Source organism: Halichondria panicea, chromosome 12 (assembly GCF_963675165.1).
Source record: "Halichondria panicea chromosome 12, odHalPani1.1, whole genome shotgun sequence".
NCBI classification, from domain to species: Eukaryota; Metazoa; Porifera; class Demospongiae; order Suberitida; family Halichondriidae; genus Halichondria; species Halichondria panicea.
In genome coordinates this window covers 6,539,118-6,560,068 of record NC_087388.1, presented here as the reverse complement: position 1 = coordinate 6,560,068, position 20,951 = coordinate 6,539,118, and the positions used below count along the sequence as shown (strand labels likewise).

General features: G+C 41.9%; 6 protein-coding genes across 6 annotated transcripts; 2 read left to right on the top strand and 4 right to left on the bottom strand.

Moving 5' to 3' along the window:
- The first annotated feature begins 1 nt into the window (after position 1).
- Positions 2-5,201, top strand: LOC135345609 (transcription initiation factor TFIID subunit 3-like). The gene is made up of 7 exons (XM_064543027.1): positions 2-257; positions 538-714; positions 1,070-1,201; positions 1,316-3,552; positions 3,809-4,235; positions 4,399-4,489; positions 4,778-5,201. The coding sequence occupies exons 1-7, from the start codon at positions 92-94 to the stop codon at positions 5,055-5,057; spliced, it is 3,510 nt and encodes a 1,169-aa protein (XP_064399097.1). The 5' UTR covers positions 2-91; the 3' UTR covers positions 5,058-5,201.
- A 96-nt stretch (positions 5,202-5,297) lies between these two features.
- On the top strand, positions 5,298-20,944 carry LOC135345643 (ER membrane protein complex subunit 3-like). The gene is made up of 8 exons (XM_064543071.1): positions 5,298-5,543; positions 5,986-6,043; positions 18,265-18,361; positions 18,747-18,851; positions 18,957-19,038; positions 19,434-19,513; positions 20,076-20,167; positions 20,705-20,944. The coding sequence occupies exons 1-8, from the start codon at positions 5,392-5,394 to the stop codon at positions 20,825-20,827; spliced, it is 789 nt and encodes a 262-aa protein (XP_064399141.1). The 5' UTR covers positions 5,298-5,391; the 3' UTR covers positions 20,828-20,944.
- Positions 7,116-7,937, bottom strand: LOC135345649 (luciferin-binding protein-like). The gene has a single exon (XM_064543079.1). The coding sequence runs from the start codon at positions 7,854-7,856 to the stop codon at positions 7,296-7,298; it is 561 nt and encodes a 186-aa protein (XP_064399149.1). The 5' UTR covers positions 7,857-7,937; the 3' UTR covers positions 7,116-7,295.
- Positions 10,628-11,446, bottom strand: LOC135345650 (luciferin-binding protein-like). Its single transcript, XM_064543080.1, has one exon. It carries the CDS (start codon positions 11,369-11,371, stop codon positions 10,811-10,813), a length of 561 nt encoding a protein of 186 aa, XP_064399150.1. The 5' UTR covers positions 11,372-11,446; the 3' UTR covers positions 10,628-10,810.
- LOC135345651 (luciferin-binding protein-like) lies at positions 13,077-13,898 on the bottom strand. The gene has a single exon (XM_064543081.1). It carries the CDS (start codon positions 13,803-13,805, stop codon positions 13,245-13,247), a length of 561 nt encoding a protein of 186 aa, XP_064399151.1. The 5' UTR covers positions 13,806-13,898; the 3' UTR covers positions 13,077-13,244.
- On the bottom strand, positions 16,867-17,733 carry LOC135345652 (luciferin-binding protein-like). Its single transcript, XM_064543083.1, has one exon. The coding sequence runs from the start codon at positions 17,594-17,596 to the stop codon at positions 17,036-17,038; it is 561 nt and encodes a 186-aa protein (XP_064399153.1). The 5' UTR covers positions 17,597-17,733; the 3' UTR covers positions 16,867-17,035.
- Positions 20,945-20,951: the final 7 nt, after the last annotated feature.

The window sequence follows — 20,951 nt, the reverse complement described above, 5'->3', positions numbered from 1 at the left end:
CTTGTTTAATACTAAGAAGACCATTACCGTATACCGTGACTATTAACCTGAACAAGCTAGCTAGCTGCTGTCTTCATGATCCTGCCTTAGGATGAGCGAAGAGTTCACTCAAGGTCTGCTACGACATGTGGTGGGGAAGATCTGTCAACCTCTAGGCTGGCACGCCATGAACAGCAATGCTGCTGATGTTCTGGCTGATGTCACTCGACAGTATATACTAACCATTGGCAGGACCACTTCTGCTTACAGTTGCCATGGTGAGCTAGTCACTAATGTCACCAAGTATTGTACATACGTACGAAGTGGTTAATTTGTAGTGTCGAATGAGCCGCACACACAGACACACAGTATATAAATGTATTTAAAAATTAATAGGTCAAATAATAGAAAAAGTAACGTTTGGTTTTAATACATACACCATCTGAAAGAGCTCACTTTAAGCTACCAGAAAATTGTTGAATCATTGGAATTGGACAATCCTAGCAAAAGTTATGGCCATTCAAAGATCAGTATAATTATGCCTCCTCTCCCTCCCAGACAATCGGACTGAACCTAACCTTGTGGATCTGTCTCAAGCATTTACAGACATTGGAGTGAGTCTACCAGAGCTGACTGACTACATGGGCCAGGTTAGGTCCACCCCCCTCGACCAGAAGGTCCCCCTCTATCCCATACAACAAAGCTCCAGCCACATACATGATGGAGAACACTCAGGTATAGGAGGGTTGATGTATGTAAAATATTTACATTTCCTCTTGTGATGTAGCGTTCCTACTGTATATGCACATCATTCTCATCTCCACTGCAAAGCTTTACGTATTATACCTTTAGCTTTACTTAGTTTATATGATAACACTTCTACGCACTACCAAGCCTAAATACAAGACTGTAGAGGTTGGCAATTCATTGTGCTGATTGTGCAGTGTCTTACACGCAATAATCAACTGCAACTCGCTTAATGCTGATCAATTAGCATTTTTGCAATAGATAATCACTGTGTATCTTAAAGATGTGTACACGTGTATGTGTACATGATCATGAGTATGAACTTGTTTCCCTCTCTGTACAGTTGTACATCGTAAGAAGGCGTGTCGCCATGGATCAGTGTCGTCCAATCAGAGCTCAGAGGAGAGTGGTGATGAGAGCATCCCCCCACACTTACCACCATTACCACTACTTCAGGACAACACTACACACAAAGGTAGTCTACACACATACATCGCCCACCACCTACACTATATACACATCCCCACCCCCCACACACACATCCCCACCACCCACACACTACCCACACACATCCACACCACACACACAGAAGAAGACGTTGATGACACGGAGAGTGGAGTTGACGCTGCTAGTGAGGATCACAGTGACACAGAACCAATGGACACCGCCCACATACTCCACCCATTCCACACATCTCACGACACGTCAAGAGGTCTACCACAACCACAATCACGCCCACGCATTTTCTCGTCAGACGTTAGTGAGGACAGTGGAAGCCGCAGAAGTAGCATCTCCGATGGCAACCTCCTCCGAGAGGGGGCGTTCATTAGAACCTCCGACACAAAGTCCGGGGGTGGGGTTTCTAATGTGTTTGAATCTGCGTTTAAGCAAGAGCTTGTCAAATCTGAGAGTTCAAAGGTCGAATTACCACAAAAACCGACAGTTACAAAAGGACCCAAGTTACGAAAATTGAGTTTGAATGTGGAAAACATTATGCCGAGTCAGCAATTTTCCCCTCTTGTATCTAAAATTGATTCTGTTCCAACAATGGAATCTCCTCCTCCTATTGTCCCCACTCATGTCACGTCTCCACCACAGGCACAGCTGTACCAAGTACCACAGAGTCCGCAAAGACTACCATTGAAAGATTTTCATGTCAGTACTGAAAAAATATCCATCAGTCTCGTACGTAGCTCCTTAAGCCCTCCAGCACATGATACTGTGGAAAGGTCAGAGGTCACTGCGGAGATGTCACCGAAGGTCATTGCAGAGAGGTCACCAGAGGTCGTTCGAAACCCCACCCCTATAGAATCACCGCCACAAACTTCTGAAGAGATCATATCGCCACAACCCTCACCGGAGGAAGTACAAGATGAGATGGAAGTTTTGGAGGAAGCGGAGATAATTAACAGAAGCAAAGAGGAAGTGGTCGGATTGGAGGAAGTGCTCTCAAGATTATCAGAGACAGAGAGTTCAGAGGGCGAAGAGATCGAAAAGAAAGAAATAGAAGAACAGCCAATAGTTGAATATAGAGACTCTAGTATTGTCAGTACGCCCTCCCCACCATCTTCACCAGTGTCCCGCCCACTCACACCCTCTCCACTACCTTCACCAGTGTCCCGCCCACTCACACCCTCTCCACTACCCTCACCAGTGTCCCGCCCACTCACACCCTCTCCACTACCCTCACCAGTGTCCCGCCCACTCACACCCTCCCCACCAACCTCACCAGTGTCCCGCCCACTCACACCCTCCTCACACCACTCGCCCCCCATACACGCCCACTCATACCCTCCACCACAAGACGTCGAACTTTCCGAAGACAATCTCTCAATATCTGACGAGGGTTCGAACTCTGACCTCGATACGAAGCCCCCTACTGAACAAGCCGACTCGGAGGTCGAAGTACAACAAGAAATGTTAGACTATTCTTCAGATACACACACTAAAGGGGATACAGATTTCGAAGAGCAAGTATTAAAATCTCCCGTAGTATCGTCGAAAATTAAAGCCAACGAAGAAATTATTGAACAAATTACTAAAATAGAACCTGTCTCTCTCCCTGCTGCTTTTGACGGACAAATGTCCATTGAAATTGGAGGCTCTAAAGACGACAGCAGTGAAATGATACATACGCGGTCTGCTCAAGTTTCCGATGATTATTTGGAGACCACCAAGGTTCTTGAGCTAGAGCTATCAACAGACGATGATGAAAGTGGCGATGAGGTTCCCGTATTTAGAGGGGAGGAGTCGCAAGGTGAAGAGGACGCCTCAGCGTGTCTACTTACAACTAGTACCGAAAGGGTTAAAGGTGAAACTAAAGGAAGGCGACGAACTGTATCTAAAGAAGATGTACTTGGTATCAGCAAACCAAAGAAAGTTAGTAGAAAACGGAGTAAGAAAAGTCGCGCAAAACCTCAAAAACCAGCTGAACCACCTGCTGTGTCATCACTGATGGTTAGTATTAAAAAGACTTTGTTGCCACCGCCAGTTAAGCCCCTCCCCCTGACCCCACCCACTCCACCCCCTCACACTACGAGTGTGCCCCTACAAATTACAATCAACAGACGTCTACTGCGGCACACTAAGTTCAGGCTTGCCCCAACCACTCCTGAGGAAAAACCGAAAAAATCTTTCGAAATGTTGAAAATTCGACTGGCTAAATTTGGAAGTCTCTCTACTTCGACCCCAAAGTCAGCAACACAAACTGATTTTGATACCACACCCGTTTCTGCACAGACCACACCCCTTGGGTCTCGTAAGAGGGAGCTGGAAATTTCGCCAAGTGATGAAACATACGCGAAAAGATCTCGCCTTGAACCACAGGTACAGTATCTGGTGTATATTATCATTTATGGCGTACATAAAAAATATTATTTTGAGAGCTAAATTTGTACCCACACTTGAGATAGAACTGTACAATTTCAAAACAAAAGTTGCATGTTTAATAGTGCTCCGGTGTGTGCTTAGATCTCATGATCGCAGTAATTAATAGGCCCAAAATTAATATTTAATGCAAGTCTGTTTCTCTGCACAGTGAAATAGCCTGTTTGCAGTTTCATGCTTCATATCCTCCTCCTAGGTTGTGACCACACCTCTTAGTTCATCGAGCTCCTCCTCCAGTTCTGACAATGAAGACAGTAGCAGCAACCCTCCAACGCCCACACACACTACACCCTCACGCCCCACACCCTCACACACCACCCCCTCGCGCCCCACACCCTCACATCACCTCCCCTCACACACCACACCCTCGCACCCCACACCCTCACACCTCCTCCCCTCCCACACCACCCCCTCACTTGTCCCCACACGTGCACTCTCCAGTGATGACGACTCTTCGTCCAGTAGCAGCAGCTCGAGTGACAGTGTGAGTGGTGTGAGTGGTGTGAGTGGAGTGGGCGGAGGTGGTGGTCTAAAGCTGACGATAAGTAAGGCTGTGCTACAACAAGCTGGGGGGTCTCTACCCAGGGGGGGGCCGTCGCCATGGCCCTCTGGTGGAAAACCAGGTACATAAAAGTTATTATACAATTTAACATGTTGTGTGGTGACCTTCAAACATTCTATACTTATAATTATAATTATCATTAGTGACACTATAATTATATACATCCTTTTCTTTGCCTTGAAACAGAATAATTATATTATAGTGTTGAATCCTTTACCTCACAGCCGTACACAAGTCTAGGAAGCTGCAAGCTACACTGGCTGCCAAGAAGAGGAAGCAAGGCTCTAAGAAACAGTCAAGAGAAGCACCACCATTGTGAGTATAGCATGGTGTACAATATAATAGTGTCTGTGAGTGTTGGCTTGTAACAGTACAGTTACGGAATGTTCTTGGTAGCAGAATAATCAGTACCCCAGTGTGTGTGTGTTGGGTTCACAGTACATCTCTAGCAAACGTAGAATTTCCCCAGACAGTACAAATGCCTACCACTAGTATATTGGGACAATACAATAACTGTACAGTTTTGCTATTTCTATGAGCGCAATAGTTGGACAACCTTGTCTGCACATTACAATTTGCTCAAAGAAACAACATTCCCTCCAGGTTATTTAGTGTCCCCGCTGTACCCCGCCCACCTCCCACCCTCCCCCGCCCACCTCCCGTCATCACACCCTCACTCGGCTCGGATACCATTTGTCCAGTGTGTAACCTCAAAGACGACGGCTCTCCCATGATTGGTTGTGATGGTTGTGATGACTGGTGTCACTGGCGATGCGTGGGCGTGGTCGTAGCACCTCCCGAGAATGAGAAATGGTACTGCCCTGGTTGCCGAGAGAAGGCAATAAAGAAGAAAAAGAAGAAGCTAAAAAAGACAAAACGATAAATTGATAATTACACAAACATTTTTTTTTTATAATTGTCACTAGTTTCCATAGAAACTGTTACATGTAACTATAGCGACGATTATATCTATCTCATAATAATAACATGCCTGTATTCAATTTGCTATAATTATATTCAACTTCAAGGATGATAGGCCTCAATTATGTCCGCGGTGTAAACTCGAAACACTTAAAGTTATAATTAAGCTCGAGGTTTAGCCGCCTTAAAGTAGTGGGCGTTGGTCCCTACATGTAGGGAAATCCCCATCACAGTCTCTAAACAAAGAGAAAGCTACTCACACCACGTGTGTGTGTTAATACAGCTCTTCCTAGACCATGGTGGAGCTACTCATCGACCCTGCCATCCGTCAGTGGGTCATCCTGCCTATAGTGTTCATCACCCTCGTGTTTGGTTTAGTACGTCACTATGTCACTGTGTTACTACGCAACGACTCTAAGACCCCCACACTGGAGGAGATCAAGGACGGGTAGGCACACACACACACACACACACGCTATTTATAGTATCGTAGGATGTGGATTATATATATATAGTGGGCGTGGCAAATAAGGGGTTAGGGTATTTATGGGAAGTTATCCACCATGTATCTAACATCATTTATGAGTATGTTGTGGTGTGGGTGTGGTTTGGTTCTGTACCACTCTTGTGGACGATTAGCAACTTATTTATCGCTATAGATATATAGTTCTGTCATAATTATAAAGCGTGCACCTGAACTTGAAATGCTGCAAACCTTATTAGAGACAACCACTAGCTAGCTACAGTGTACGCACTGATAAGAATCAGTACACTACTGCAGGTCAATTAGAGTAGCATTTCTGCTTTTTGCTTTTTAAAATTGTATTTCAAGTGAGGGTCGTAAATAATATACATTTTGTTATTGATTATTGTCTCTCTGTCCCATGCAGACAAGCGCTGATGCGTAGTAGAGCCCTGAGGGAGAACGGTGGATGGATACCTAGAGAGGTGGGTCTGACAACTAAGAGCATTTGTCTTTACTACTGGATACCCTCATTGATCCATTCACTAAGTACAAGTGTACATGACGATGTATTGTGTGTACCTCACTTCATTCAGACTAAAAGGCTCTGTACAAGTTGTAGTCAATAAGTGGTGTACTGATTACTGGTGATCTTTGATCTCCCATAACTTTAGTTCTGTCGATCCAATTACAATAATTTTCTGATTTTCTGAAAGCTTAGAAAAAACTGATCCAGATGGTATGTTTAACTCACAACTTTTGATTGGACCCAATTTTGAACTTTTCCCCCACCTATATATATAGGCCACGCTTTTTTCTCAAAATGGGCCTTAAAAATTGCTTTTGATTTTAATACACCATCTGAAAGAGCTCACTTTAAGCTTCCAGATTAAATCGTTGAAATTGGACAATCCAAAACCAAGTTATGGCCGTTCAAAGATCACTACTTGTAGCTATGTATATATAAACTGTCAACAATACACAACAAAATTACATGTCTTGAACACTCGCTATAATAATAAATAATTATTGACAATTATTATCATAATAATGCATGGTTATAGATTACAAGCTGTTTGCTTCCTTAGCAGTGTAGCCATGGAGATAATCTCGTGGCCTTGGTGATCTCACTATATATAGTATACACATGTACTCTTATCTACGCTTGTGTACATAATTATGTTAAAAAGACGTCATGCAGCCTCAACTGTTTATTGGATAGTATATAAGTTCACCCACTGTTGACGATCTAGCATAACGTACGTACATGCATGTGAAGGTTCAAGAGCAGATACGGTGCTGTGTATCTATGGTAACCTTGTCACTAAATCAGCACCACTGACCATAGCTGTGGGGAACTGTGTACATACACTCCTTTAGCTGCAACCTCACTGACCTCATTTACCTCACTGTGAGATTTAGCTACTGTTACTGTACATGCATGCCTAATACTTTTCAAGTACACGTGCATGTTATGTCGGTTACATGGTCTAGTCAGTGGTATACACAATCTCAAACATTTACTACCGAACTAACCCCCATGCATAGTGGAAGACATTAACAGAGACAATACTACATAGTAGAAGTCACATTTCGTTCATTTCGTGGGCATAGCTACTGCTAATAATCTCTACAGCTACTATAGCTTCTTTACTTCATGGGCTATATTACGCTAATACAGCATTAGTTTGTTCAGTCCACTTCACTATAATACAGTGTTTAGTCCAATTGCTTGACTTAGTCCACCAGCTTTCCCATAAATGCTGCAGCAAGCTCTGTCTCTTCAACACCAAGGAAGAAATCTTCAGCACCTGCCAAGAATTCCTCTCGACTGATTTCCCCATTCTTATTAGCATCGATGACCTCAAAAGCATGCTTGGCTTGATCCTCTGTCACCTCCGGGGCCACCACCTTCAAGTAGACCTTGAACTCCTCCACTGAAATGTGACCATCACCATTAGTGTCGATGACATCAAACAAAGCGTTGTGGACATTATGCAAATCAGTTCGATTCTTTTCTCGTGTACTCCCAAGAAAAGTTAGGCTAACGTTGGCAGCAAATTCTTTAACTGGATACTTTGCATCACCAGTAAGCTTAATGCTGTCAGCTACAGCTAGTAAAGAATCACGGATTTTCTTAGCTTGCTCTTCAGTTAAGTTGCTGTATTCAGACAATCTCTTGCTCATGATTTCGTAGTCTTCACGTGAAATGAATCCATCTTTGTTGATATCCAGTCTTGCAGCTCTGGTCCTCATCTTCCTAAAATGGTAGGCTTTCTGTTGCTCTGTGTAAGCCATCTTTCTCGTGTGCTTTAGGTTAAAGCTTGCTCAGTGACAGTTTCTGTGTATATACTGTATGACACATCCATGTAGCCACACCCACCACATTTCCAGTTCTGTGGTTATTACTCTAACCCCAATGCTTCCGTGTCCACTAATTCTTAGATAATAGAGTACAGCTGCATGTTAGTCAGTTTGCAGGTTTCCTGTTTCATTTAAAAGTTGCAGCCTCCCCTAAAATACACCATATAATACAAGCAACTCTGAAAAACGAATAAAATATGCATTGATTGATAATTAGTGGACATGCATGACTGGGTTTATAGCATTTTACTTTCCCTTTCATTGGTCAATATAGCCAACAGAAGTATAGCGACAGTACACACACTCAGACGAAGCCAACTGATATGTTACTGCATTAATTTATAATAATCATTTTAATTAAAAATCAGTCCAATTGCATGACTTACATATAGTCCACAAGCCTTCACATGAATGAATGCATGCCATGCTAGTTTAAATTGTTGACACATATGTATTACATGTACCGTATATATAGCGCGAAACTTTCGAGGCACTTATACTTTGTGGAATGGCCTCTAAAAGCATTTCGTTGCATAGTTGGCTGCTTATCGGAATCCATGCCTTTAATCTTTGCACGTTATAGTAGATAATGAATAATTTTCATGGAATTAATTTTGGTGTAGGATTGCTAACCCGCGAAAACTTGTCACTATACGGTATGCCTTACATACACGCAGTGAATAGACAACTGTGTCCCTTTCCCACTATAATGTTGATTCCTATGCTTGTATGTTTCTTCCTGGTGTAGATATTTACTTAATTAATGAAAGCACCGCGGGTGCCTTGGTGGAGGTGTCAAAGCTACATAACATAAAGCTACTATTTATACATTTTTGCATTAATACCTGCATGCTCTAGGCAGAACCGGGAAACGGAAACTTCAAGAGTGGGTAATGATCAACCATGATTGTTGTTAAAAAAAACGATGTCAAAAGTTTAGAATTAATGGCTGCATCAGCAGAGCCTTGCAGCTCTCTTCTCACTCTTGCAGCTACCAATAGCTATATAGCGTTCTAGTGCAGAGCTAACTACTAAGTAGAGTAGCAACACTCGGTGAACAAGTTTTGCTATGCACTCTTCTGAAAAGGCTGCAATGCATGGCATTCCAAATAGGCATAACTCGAGAACGAAACAAATCCACGAATTAAAATCCAAGAAAACATGACTAAGAAGCCTATAGAAACTCTTACTTGCACTTCATTGATCCTTGAGCAGCTGTAGCAGTCTACACCCACACACACACACACACACACACACACACAAACACACTACCGTATATACCTAGCTCGCTTGCGCATGCGCACCGAGGTATAATAACAGATGATAATTGAATACCACAATGATGGTTCTTGGGAAAACACATGTATCCACTCAGTACTTCATTACGGTTCTTGGGAAAACACATACGTACTTCATTGGTTTCTTGCCATAACATGGTAACCTTGTCAGCACCACTAACCATATCTGTGCCTGGGGAACTTGTTACATGCACTCCTTTCTCGTTGTTATGACAGCTGTATGCATGCCTAATGCTTTTCTAAGAGCATGTCAGTTACAGCCTCTACACTCCTTTTTCGTTCTTTATCACAAAATACTGTTCAATGAGATAAAATACGGTATTAATTGGAGGAATAAAGAAAGAAATAGACGTAGAGTTAGGAAAAAGGAGAGCCTGTATCAGGAAGTCGCGTGAGGGTAGAAGGGTGGTAGAAGGGTGAAAATGAGCGTGGGCATGCTGAGCTAGAGATGTTGGACTGCCGATGCACGCAGAGATCTATGACTAATAAAACTTTGCCTGCAGCATGCAAGCTGGACATGGACTTGGAACTGGAAGTTTGCAAGCACTATAGCTAGCTATACCTTATGCTTAAGCTTAGCTAGATGATCTACTAGTTATGTGTTCAGATTCTATCAGACTATCACTTTTTCTTGTGTCTTTCTACATGCTACAGTAGAACCTCGATTATCCGGCCCTCCATTATCCGGAACCTCGATTATCCGGCTTGGCAGTTTTCTTGTTATCAGATCAGAAAATGGGCGTGTCCCTCAAACGCGCATGCGCGTTGCAGCTGTTACCATGGATACATGCCTGCTTATCTTCTGCGCATATGCGCATACAACTATGTGGCACTGCTGTTTATCAATAAAGTGGGTGGATCAAGGCGTGGTTTATCTATTTGATTATCCGGCATATTCACTTATCCGGCCTGCTTTTGGAACCAAGGTGTCCGGATAATCGAGGTTCTACTGTATTATATAGTCTACTGATAGTATAGATTAGTCATCATTATCATATAGCAGGTAGCTACTGCCACCAGAGCTGGCCACACTGGTTCTCTGATCTGACTTGCAGCACAGCTTGGTGGTTGTCTCAGTACAGTCTTATTAACTCTGAATGCGTGGGAGAATATCTTACGTCACGATTGTGGGCTTACATATCGCCCACGTTCATAAAATCCTTGTGGATCACGCGATTTCCCAAACCAGGCCTTACTTTTTCTTAACTGTACGCCCATTTCTTTCTTTGCTGCCTCACTATGTCATTTATGGACGAACAATGACAACAGCAAGAAAAAGTAAGGCCTGGGATCGAGGCTATGTCAGTTACATGGTCTAGTATGTCGTCTTTGACTTTATACTTCACTGCATATACAACAATCTCAAACATTCACATTCACTATATCGAACTAACCCTATTAATAGTGGAAGTTAACAGAGATGTTATTACTAAATTGTCACATTTCATGCATACAAATGGCATAGCTACTGCTAATTATCTCTACAGCTACTATAGCTTCTTTACTTCATGGGCTATATTACGCTAATACAGCGTTAGTTTGTTCAGTCCACTTCACTATAATACAGTGTTTATAGTCCAATTGCTTGACTTAGTCCACCAGCTTTCCCATGAATGCTGCAGCAAGCTCTGTCTCTTCAACACCAATAAAGAAATCTTCAGCAGCTGCCAAGAATTCCTCTCGGCTGATTTCCCCGTTCTTGTCAGCATCGATAACATCAAAAGCATGCTTATCTTGATCCTCTGTCACGTCCGGGGCCACCACCTTCAAGTAGACCTTGAACTCCTCCACTGAAATGTGACCATCACCATTAGTGTCGATGACATCAAACAAAGCGTTGTGGGAAGCGTGCAAACCAGTTCGATTATTTTCTCCTGTATTCCCAAGAATAGCTTGACTAATCTTCATAGCAAATTGTTCAACTGGATACTTTGTATCACCAGTGAGCTTTATGCCGTCAGCTATAACAAGAACAGAATCACGGATTTTCTTAGCTTGCTCTTCAGTTAGTTTGCTGTATTCAGACAATCTCTTGCTCATGATTTCATAGTCTTCACGTGAAATGAATCCATCTTTGTTGATATCCAGTCTTGCAGCTCTGGTCCTCATCTTCCTAAGATGGTAGGCTTTCTGTTGCTCTGTGTAAGCCATCTTTCTCGTGTGCTTTAGGTTAAAGCTTGCTCAGTGACAGTTTCTGTGTATACTGTATGACACACCCATGTAGCCACACCCACCACATTTCCAGTTCTGTGGTTATTACTCTAACCCCAATGTTTCCGTGTACACTAATTCTTAGATAATAGAGTACAGCTGCATGTTAGTCAGTTTGCAGGTTTCCTGTTTCATTTAAAAATTGCAGCCTCCCCTAAAATACACCATATAATACAAGCAACTCTGAAAAACGAAGGAAATATGCATTGATTGATAATTAGTGGACATGCATGACTGGGTTTATAGCATTTTACTTTCCCTTTCATTGGTCAATATAGCCAACAGAAGTATAGCGACAGTACACACACTCAGACGAAGCCAACTGATATGTTACTGCATTAATTTATAATAATCATTTTAATTAAAAATCAGTCCAATTGCATGACTTACGTATAGTCCACAAGCCTTCACATGAATGAATGCATGCCATGCTAGTTTAAATTGTTGACACGTATGTATTACATGTACCGTATATATAGCGCGAAACTTTCGAGGCACTTATACTTTGTGGAATGGCCTCTAAAAGCATTTCGTTGCATAGTTGGCTGCTTATCGGAATCCATGCCTTTAATCTTTGCACGTTATAGTAGATAATGAATAATTTTCATGGAATTAATTTTGGTGTAGGATTGCTAACCCGCGAAAACTTGTCACTATACGGTATGCCTTACATACACGCAGTGAATAGACAACTGTGTCCCTTTCCCACTATAATGTTGATTCCTATGCTTGTATGTTTCTTCCTGGTGTAGATATTTACTTAATTAATGAAAGCACCGCGGGTGCCTTGGTGGAGGTGTCAAAGCTACATAACATAAAGCTACTATTTATACATTTTTTTGCATTAATACCTGCATGCTCTAGGCAGAATCGCCGGGAAACAGAAACTTCAAGAGTGGGTAATGATCAACCATGATTGTTGTTAAAAAAACGATGTCAAAAGTTTAGAATTAATGGCTGCATCAGCAGAGCCTTGCAGCTCTCTTCTCACTCTTGCAGCTACCAATAGCTATATAGCGTTCTAGTGCAGAGCTAACTACTAAGTATATAGAGTAGCAACACTTAGTGAACAAGTTTGGCTACGCACTCTTCTGAAAAGGCTGCAATGGCATTCCAAATAGGCATAACTCGAGAACGAAGCAAATCCACGAATTAAAATCCAAAAAAACATGACTAAGAAGCCTATAGAAACTCTTACTTGCACTTCATTGATCCTTGAGCAGCTGTAGCAGTCTACACACACACACACACACACAAACACACTACCGTATACCTCGCTTGCGCATGCACACCGAGGCATAATAACAGATGATGATTGAATACCACAATGATGGTTCTTGGGAAAACACTTGTATCCACTCAGTACTTTATTACTGTTCTTGCATGGGAAAACACATATGTACTTCATTGGTTTCTTGCCATAACATGGTAACCTTGTCAGCACCACTAACCATATCTGTGCCTGGGGAACTGGTTACATGCACTCCTTTCTCGTTGTTATGACAGCTGTATGCATGCCTAATGCTTTTCTAAGAGCATGTCAGTTACATGGTCTAGTATGTCGTCTTTGACTTGATACTTCACTGCATACAACAATCTCAAACATTACTAAACTAACCCCATCAATAGTGGAAGTTAACAGAGATGTTATTACTAAATTGTAATAATCCCATGCATGCACACAAATGGCATAGCTACTGCTAATTATCTCTACAGCTACTATAGCTTCTTTACTTCATGGGCTATACTACGGTAATACAGAGTTTGTTCAGTCCACTTCACTATAATACAGTGTTTAGTCCAATTGCATGACTTAGTCCACCAGCTTTCCCATGAATGCTGCAGCAAGCTCTGTCTCTTCAACACCAAGGAAGAAATCTTCAGCACCTGCCAAGAACTCCTCTCGACTGATTTCCTTGTTCTTGTCAGCATCAATAACATTAAAAGCATGCTTGGCTTGATCCTCTGTCACCTCTGGGGCCACCACCTTCAAGTAGACCTTGAACTCCTCCACTGAAACGTGGCCGTCACCATTAGTGTCGATGACATCAAACAAAGCGTTGTGGGAATTATGCAAATCAGTTCGCATATTTTCTCGTGTACTCCCAAGAAAAGCTAGGCTAACGTTGGCAGCAAATTCTTTAACTGGATACTTTGCATCACCAGTAAGCTTAATGCTGTCAGCTACAGCTAGTAAAGAATCACGGATTTTCTTAGCTTGCTCTTCAGTTACTTTGCTGTATTCAGACAATCTCTTGCTCATGATTTCGTAGTCTTCACGTGAAATAAATCCATCTTTGTTGATATCCAGTCTTGCAGCTCTGGTTCTCATCTTCCTAAGATGGTAGGCTTTCTGTTGCTCTGTGTAAGCCATCTTTCTCGTATGCTTTCTCGTGTGCTTTAGGTTAAACTCGCTCAGTGTCAGCTTTACTGCATGTATAGCTAGTGTATGTAATTATGCATGCAAATAAGTATATATAGATACGGATTGAAGCCACACCCACCACGTGTTGCAGTTGTTGATTATCTGCGGTGTGTATCTAACCCAATGTTCCATGTCCACTAATTGTCAAGGTTATGTTAGACAGAATATATACATGCAGCTGTTATAGTCAGTCTTGCATGCTCCCTCGTTTAATTTACAAGCTGGAACTTCCCTAAAATAAGATATAAACATAATTATGAACTCCAAGGAAGAAATCTTTTCTAAGAAGAAATGCTAATCAGTGGACATGCATAACTCGGTCTAGTTGAGTAATTGCAGGTCAACTTTCATTGGTCTTAAACAACAGCTATAACTCTAATGCAGTACACACTAGCTCGGATGAAGCCAAATGATTAACAATCTGTTACTGCATTTCTTAGTTTTTACATGAATGTATTCATTTTAATTTGACTCCAATAAAGAAATATTTTCTAAGAAAACATTAACAATAATTATAGTAGCTCAGTCTATAGCGTTAGGTCTTAAATATAGGTAACAGAAAAGTATGGCTATAACTGTATAGGCAGTACACACTCAGATGAAGCCAAATGATAATTAACATTCTATTATTGCATTTCATCAGATTCTATACTTTTTACATGTATTCCATTTTAAAATCAGTCCAATCAATGCATGACTTAGTCCACCAGCTTTCCCATGAATGCTGCAGCAAGCTCTGTCTCTTCAACACCAAAGAAGAAATTTTCAGCAGCTGCTAAAAATTCCTCTCGACTGATTTCCCCGTTCTTGTTAGCATCGATGACCTCAAAAGCATGCTTGGCTTCATCCTCTGACATGTCCAGGGCCACCACCTTCAAGTAGACCTTGAACTCCTCAACTGAAATGTGTCCGTCACCATTAGTGTCGATGCCATCAAACAAAGCGTTGTGGGAATTATGCAAAAAGGCTAAACTTCTTTCCCGTGGTTGTTGGAGAATTCCTTGACTGCCCTTTGTAGCATAGACTTCAACTGAATATTTTGTATCACCAATGATCTTTTGACTGTCAGCTACAGCTAGTAAAGAATCGTGGATTTTCTTAGCTTGCTCTTCAGTTAGTTTGCTGTATTCAGACAATCTCTTGCTCATGATTTCGTAGTCTTCACGTGAAATGAATCCATCTTTGTTGATATCCAGTCTTGCAGCTCTGGTCCTCATCTTTCTAAGATGGTAGGCTTTCTGTTGCTCTGTGTAAGCCATCTTTCTCGTGTGCTGGTTCAATTGCTCAGTTCTAGATCTACAGTATATCTTTCTGCTGCAATATGCACTAAAGCCACGCCCCCCATTTTTGCACATGCTCAATAAAAATAATAAATTAAAGGCACAATGCATTGCCTCGAATGCGTTTTACTCTTGCGGCCTGTACTTGAGGCAGCCAATTACCATATACAGTAGAACCTCGATTATCCAGAACCTCGATTATCCGGCTTGGAAGTTTCTTTTTTAATAAATTCAGAAAATGGGCGTGTCCCTGAAATGCGCATGCGCATTGCAGCTGTTACTATGGAGACAGGCCTGCTTTAACCTCTGCGCATGTGCAGATAACCATGTAGCACTGCTGTTTATCAATAAAGTGGGTGGATCAAGGCGTGGTTTATCTATTCGATTATCTACAGTTATCCGGCCTGCCTCTGGAACCAAGGTGTCCGGATAATCAAGGTTCTATACAATAGCGAGTTGTTTTCGAGGCACTTATATTTCGTGGAAAGGCCTCTAAACTTAAGCATTTCGTTGCACAATGTTTGTGGAATGACTGCTTACCGGAAGCCACGCCTTTGCACGTTATAGCAGATTATTCTAACAATTTTCGTGGACTTAATTTTCGTGTAGGGTTGCTAACCCACGCAATCAGCAAAAATTAAGCCCCTCGAAAATGTCACGCTATACGGTATATATCTTGCATTTCACTATTAAATTTTGTCCCAAACGTACAAGTATAAGCTGCAAATTAAGCACAGCAGTGGCTTAGTTTGCATATGCTGCTGCATGGTTTAAATGTAATGTGCTATATCTTCCTAACTGTATGGATATAAAAAAATTATGCATTAGTCTTACCATAGCCTCGATTCTAGGCTGCATTAAAATACGGCCTGGTACCTATTGCAGGGGTGATAGTGCGCATGCGCTTCAAATTACCCAGAATATGGGTAATCGTACTACGAACGTAAAACCTTAGTAAATTACACAGGAAATTAGTCCGTTTACTAAGAATATGTTCCGTAATACTTTATCTCCATGACTGAGTTCCGTGAAGCTGTGGCTTATGCCATCTATTGCGTTGGTCTAGAAGGCTTGAATGCTAGTTTGGAGGCTCTCATCTACGTCTACGATGGTCCTATAGCCGGACTGTCTTCACAAGTAGCAGTTTGAGGCACCATACACTTCCCATAGCCTGTACACATCCAAGCTAAGACATCCTGACCATACAACTGTCATAGAGGTAGATGAGAGCCTCTTCTGGCTTCAGACTAGTGTGAAAGCCTTCTGGAACAACGCAATAGAGAGCTAACTGATGTACATAGATACAAATAGAGAAAAAAGGGGATTCCCCAGATTCTGGTGAATAAACTAACGCATGCGCACTATCACCATGCAATAGGTACCAGGCCGTATTTTAATCGGCCTGGAATCGAAGCTATATATACCTGACTTCCTAACTACAAGATTAGATACGGTGCTGTGTATCTATGGTAACCTTGTCACTAAATCAGCACCACTGACCATAGCTGTGGGAACTGTGTACGTACAAAGTGAAGTGCACTCAACCATGACCGCACACTACATGTGCTAGTGTCAACCTACCTGAAACCCTCTGTACACTCCTTTGCTTGTATGGTACATGTATGGTACATGCGTGTCGTCTTTGCATGGCTTGATACTTCACTGCATACGACAATCTCAAACATTTACTACCGAACTAACCCCATTAATAGTGGAAGTTAACAGAGACATTGACTAAATGCACATTCCATGCATGCACACAAATGGCATAGCTACTGCTAATTATCTCTACAGCTATACTATAGCTTCTTTGCTTCATGGGCTATATTACGCTAATACAGCATTAGTTTGTTCAGTCCACTTCACTATAATACAGTGTTTATAGTCCAATTGCTTGACTTAGTCCACCAGCTTTCCCATGAATGCTGCAGCAAGCTCTGTCTCTTCAACACCAATGAAGAAATCTTCAGCAGCTGCCAAGAATTCCTCTCGGCTGATTTCCCCGTTCTTGTCAGCATCGATAACATCAAAAGCATGCTTATCTTGATCCTCTGTCACGCCCGGAGCCACCACCTTCAAGTAGACCTTAAACTCCTCCACTGAAATGTGACCATCACCATTAGTGTCGATGACATCAAACAAAGCGTTGTGGGAAGTATGCAAATCAGTTTGATTCTTTTCTCCTGTATTCCCAAGAATAGTTTGACTAATCTTCATAGCAAATTGTTCAACTGGATACTTTGTATCACCAGTAAGCTTAATGCTGTCAGCTACAGCTAGTACAGAATCACGGATTTTCTTAGCTTGCTCTTCAGTTACTTTGCTGTATTCAGCCAATCTCTTGCTCATGATTTCGTAGTCTTCACGTGAAATGAATCCATCTTTATTGATATCCAGTCTTGCAGCTCTGGTCCTCATCTTCCTAAGATGGTAGGCTTTCTGTTGCTCTGTGTAAGCCATCTTTATCCAAATTTGCTCAGTTTATGCTCAATCGTGTAACTGGGTAGTTGTACAGCTGTAGTTGGTAATAGATGCTGTTGATGACTCTGTTCTATATTGTGGTTGATTGATGCAATCTAAAAACTGGAAAACAACACTAATTGAGAAACCACATGCAGAGACTTAGGGAACACAGTAAAATGCTTTGAGTATGTGTATCAGTTTACATGTAATAACTATTGCATGCATGACTATGAGTGCCTGCCTGCAAGACTTCTTGCCTGCCACAAGCTGTTTATTGGCCGGTAGTAGATTGTGGTCAAGGGCCTAAAGATCATTATCTACTACAAGGCACCATAGCTGTATAGCCTTGCCTGTTACTGTTCCTTTTTAGTTTTCTTGATCAATTAATGCCCCACAGCCATGCTGCACCTAGCCTCGATCCCAGGCCGCACTTCACTCAGGGAAGGCCGGTGAAGGAGGCTATGCATGTCGCACCGTGCTGCACCTACACATTATATGTTATGCTAACATGCATGTGAAGAACTAGTGGCTTTACAAAGTGTCACATTCTTTAGAAATTGATCTGATGGATTCTCAAAATTCATTATGTGTATTTATCTATTATCAGCTAGTAATCAAAAATGCGTATTTGGGGTTCATATTTATGACTGATCTCCCCATTGCAGTCGTTTCTGATGAGGAAGCATTTCTTCCATAATGAAGAGAGGGGTTACTTCAAGACAGAGCAGAGAGCGGCAGCCAATCCAATGCAAGCTATGGGAGGTACTTACTAGTACACATCACCCCCTGAAAATATAGGCTTTGTATCCAAGGCTTTGTATCCAAGGCTTTTCCAAGGCTTTGTGTCCAAGGCTTTGTATCCAAGGCTTTGTGTCCAAGGCTTTGTGTCCAAGGCTTTGTATCCAAGGCTTTGTATCCAAGGCTTTGTGTCCAAGGCTTTGTGTCCAAGGCTTTGTATCCAAGGCTTTGTATCCAAGGCTTTGTGTCCAAGGCTTTGTGTATCCAGTCAACTGATAATTGTTGCAAGGGATATAGCTTGCCTCATATATATAACTTGTACATTGACTGTATCTATACGTAGTTTTTCTCAACATAAAATTTTTTTATCGTGATGACAATTTGTTTCCCCACCCCCTGTCCTCTGTAGACCCAAACATGGCGTTTGAGATGATGAAGGGAACCTTCACCAACGTCCTGCCCATGATAGTCATCGGAGGCTGGATCAACTGGACCTTCGCTGGATTTATCACAAGTACGATACAGATATTCATTACAGTATTGCCTTCCATAATTATATGTACCCTATAACTTTCCCCCCCCCCTGTTATTGACCACACCCTCTCTTCCGTACATGCAGCCAAGGTCCCCTTCCCCCTCACGCTGCGTTTTAAGAGCATGCTACAGCGTGGGATTGAACTCAAGACTCTCAGTGCCTCATGGTACGAACATTTTGTATAATTATAGGCTATCTTTACAAGCGTGTATTATAACTACTGGCCCAACCTTATTCCTTGTCATTGCAAAGGCTGTATAACTATATAAGGAATGTGGCTGGTGGTTGATCAGGAATGTGGCTGGAATTTTCTAAGTGGTGGCTATTTTTCTATCCTCAATCTAACACACATCCCAACATGTAGTAAACTAGCGCCGAGGAAGTGGTTATTTTTTGTCCTATAGCACCACCAACTAGCCATTGGTAAATACTTGTCACTCTGACTCCCAATCCATATCCTTCTTATTTATGTATACAACGTACTATACAACACAGCTTTATAGTCCATGCAATGTCTTCACCTGTTACTGTTCACCTCTTGCCCTTTGTGTGTGTGTTTAGGGTGAGCTCGATGTCGTGGTACTTCCTGAACGTGTTTGGTCTGAGGAGCATCTATGGTCTGATCCTGGGAGCTGATAATGGTGAGTGGGTTGGGCATATGCGTGCAGTACACACACACACACACACACGTTTTTGATTGGACCCGATTTTGGTGGGGAAAACAAATTTAACGGAGCATACGAACTCGACGCATTATAAGAGTTTAGAATAAGTCATTCTTACGAGCATAGCAACCAGCACTGCATGTACCTTAGTTACTACAAGCAGGGATCTTTGAACGGCCATAACTTGGGTTTGGATGGTCCAATTTCAATGATTTAATGATTTTCTGGTAGCTCAAAGTGAGCTCTTTCAGATGGTGTATTAAAATCAAAGATCATTTTCGAGGCTGTTTTTGACAAAAAGCGTGGGCTATAAGGTGGGGTAAAAGTTCAAAATCAAGTCCGATCAAAAATTGTGAGCTGAACATACCATCTGATAGAGTTTTTTCTCAGCATTCAGAAAATCATAATGCCACTGAAATTGGACCAACAGAACAAAAGTTATGGCTGATTAAATTGTAATAATGTACATGTGCTGTTTTCCTGCTTGCTAATAACGACCTCCCACCCACACCACACACCACCCATCCCACACACACAGCGGCTGACCAGACTCGGCAGATGGCCCAGCAGATGTCAATGCAGGGACAGTCCATGGGAGGGAAACCACCTAACATGAACCAGCTGTTCAAGGTACATATTATCAGTTATATACAAATTAAATCACTTTTTTGTTCCTTTAGCTACACTTGCAGTATTAGCAAAACCACAATCCACAATTAGATATTTAACTGCCAGATACGATTGCGAATATATCATTATCACTAGGCTAAGAATCTTCATACTTCTTCAGTCAATAATTATACCATTTTATCGTACTTTTATATATTGCACTTTAACAGTAGACACTTCACATTAATATAACTACAGTGGAACCTCTGTTAACAGCCATCTCCGAATAAAGGTCAGCTGCTATATAACGGCCAGGCACCCAGGTCCCAAATGAACAGTTTGTGTACAAAACAACCTCTCAACAAAAGCCACCTCTGTATAAGGGTCAAAACATTGTTCCCCAAAGGTGTCCGTTATAGAGGCGGTTCCTGTACTTATTGTCTGCATATCTGCATGCAGCTGTGATCTTTTGTAGTCTTTAGCTTATTATAGCATGCAATTATGGTTTGGTGATATGAAAGGTTTGGTGATATGCTTCCGTATATTCTCTACATGCAGGACGAGTGGGAGGCTCTACAAGTGATGACGTATCGTGATCATCTGTCAGGAGTGGAGGAAGAGGTCACTCAAAGGGGACAACTCTTACCTCTCACTGACCCCACTCTTAAGAAGCTGCACTGACCCACTAGGATATAGTTAATAATAGTAGGAGTGGAACTGTATAATATTATAGTCTGCACATGTGATAACCTGTGACTGTGTTAATATTCAATTGTCCAAATGAGAATAATAACTTGACTTGAGA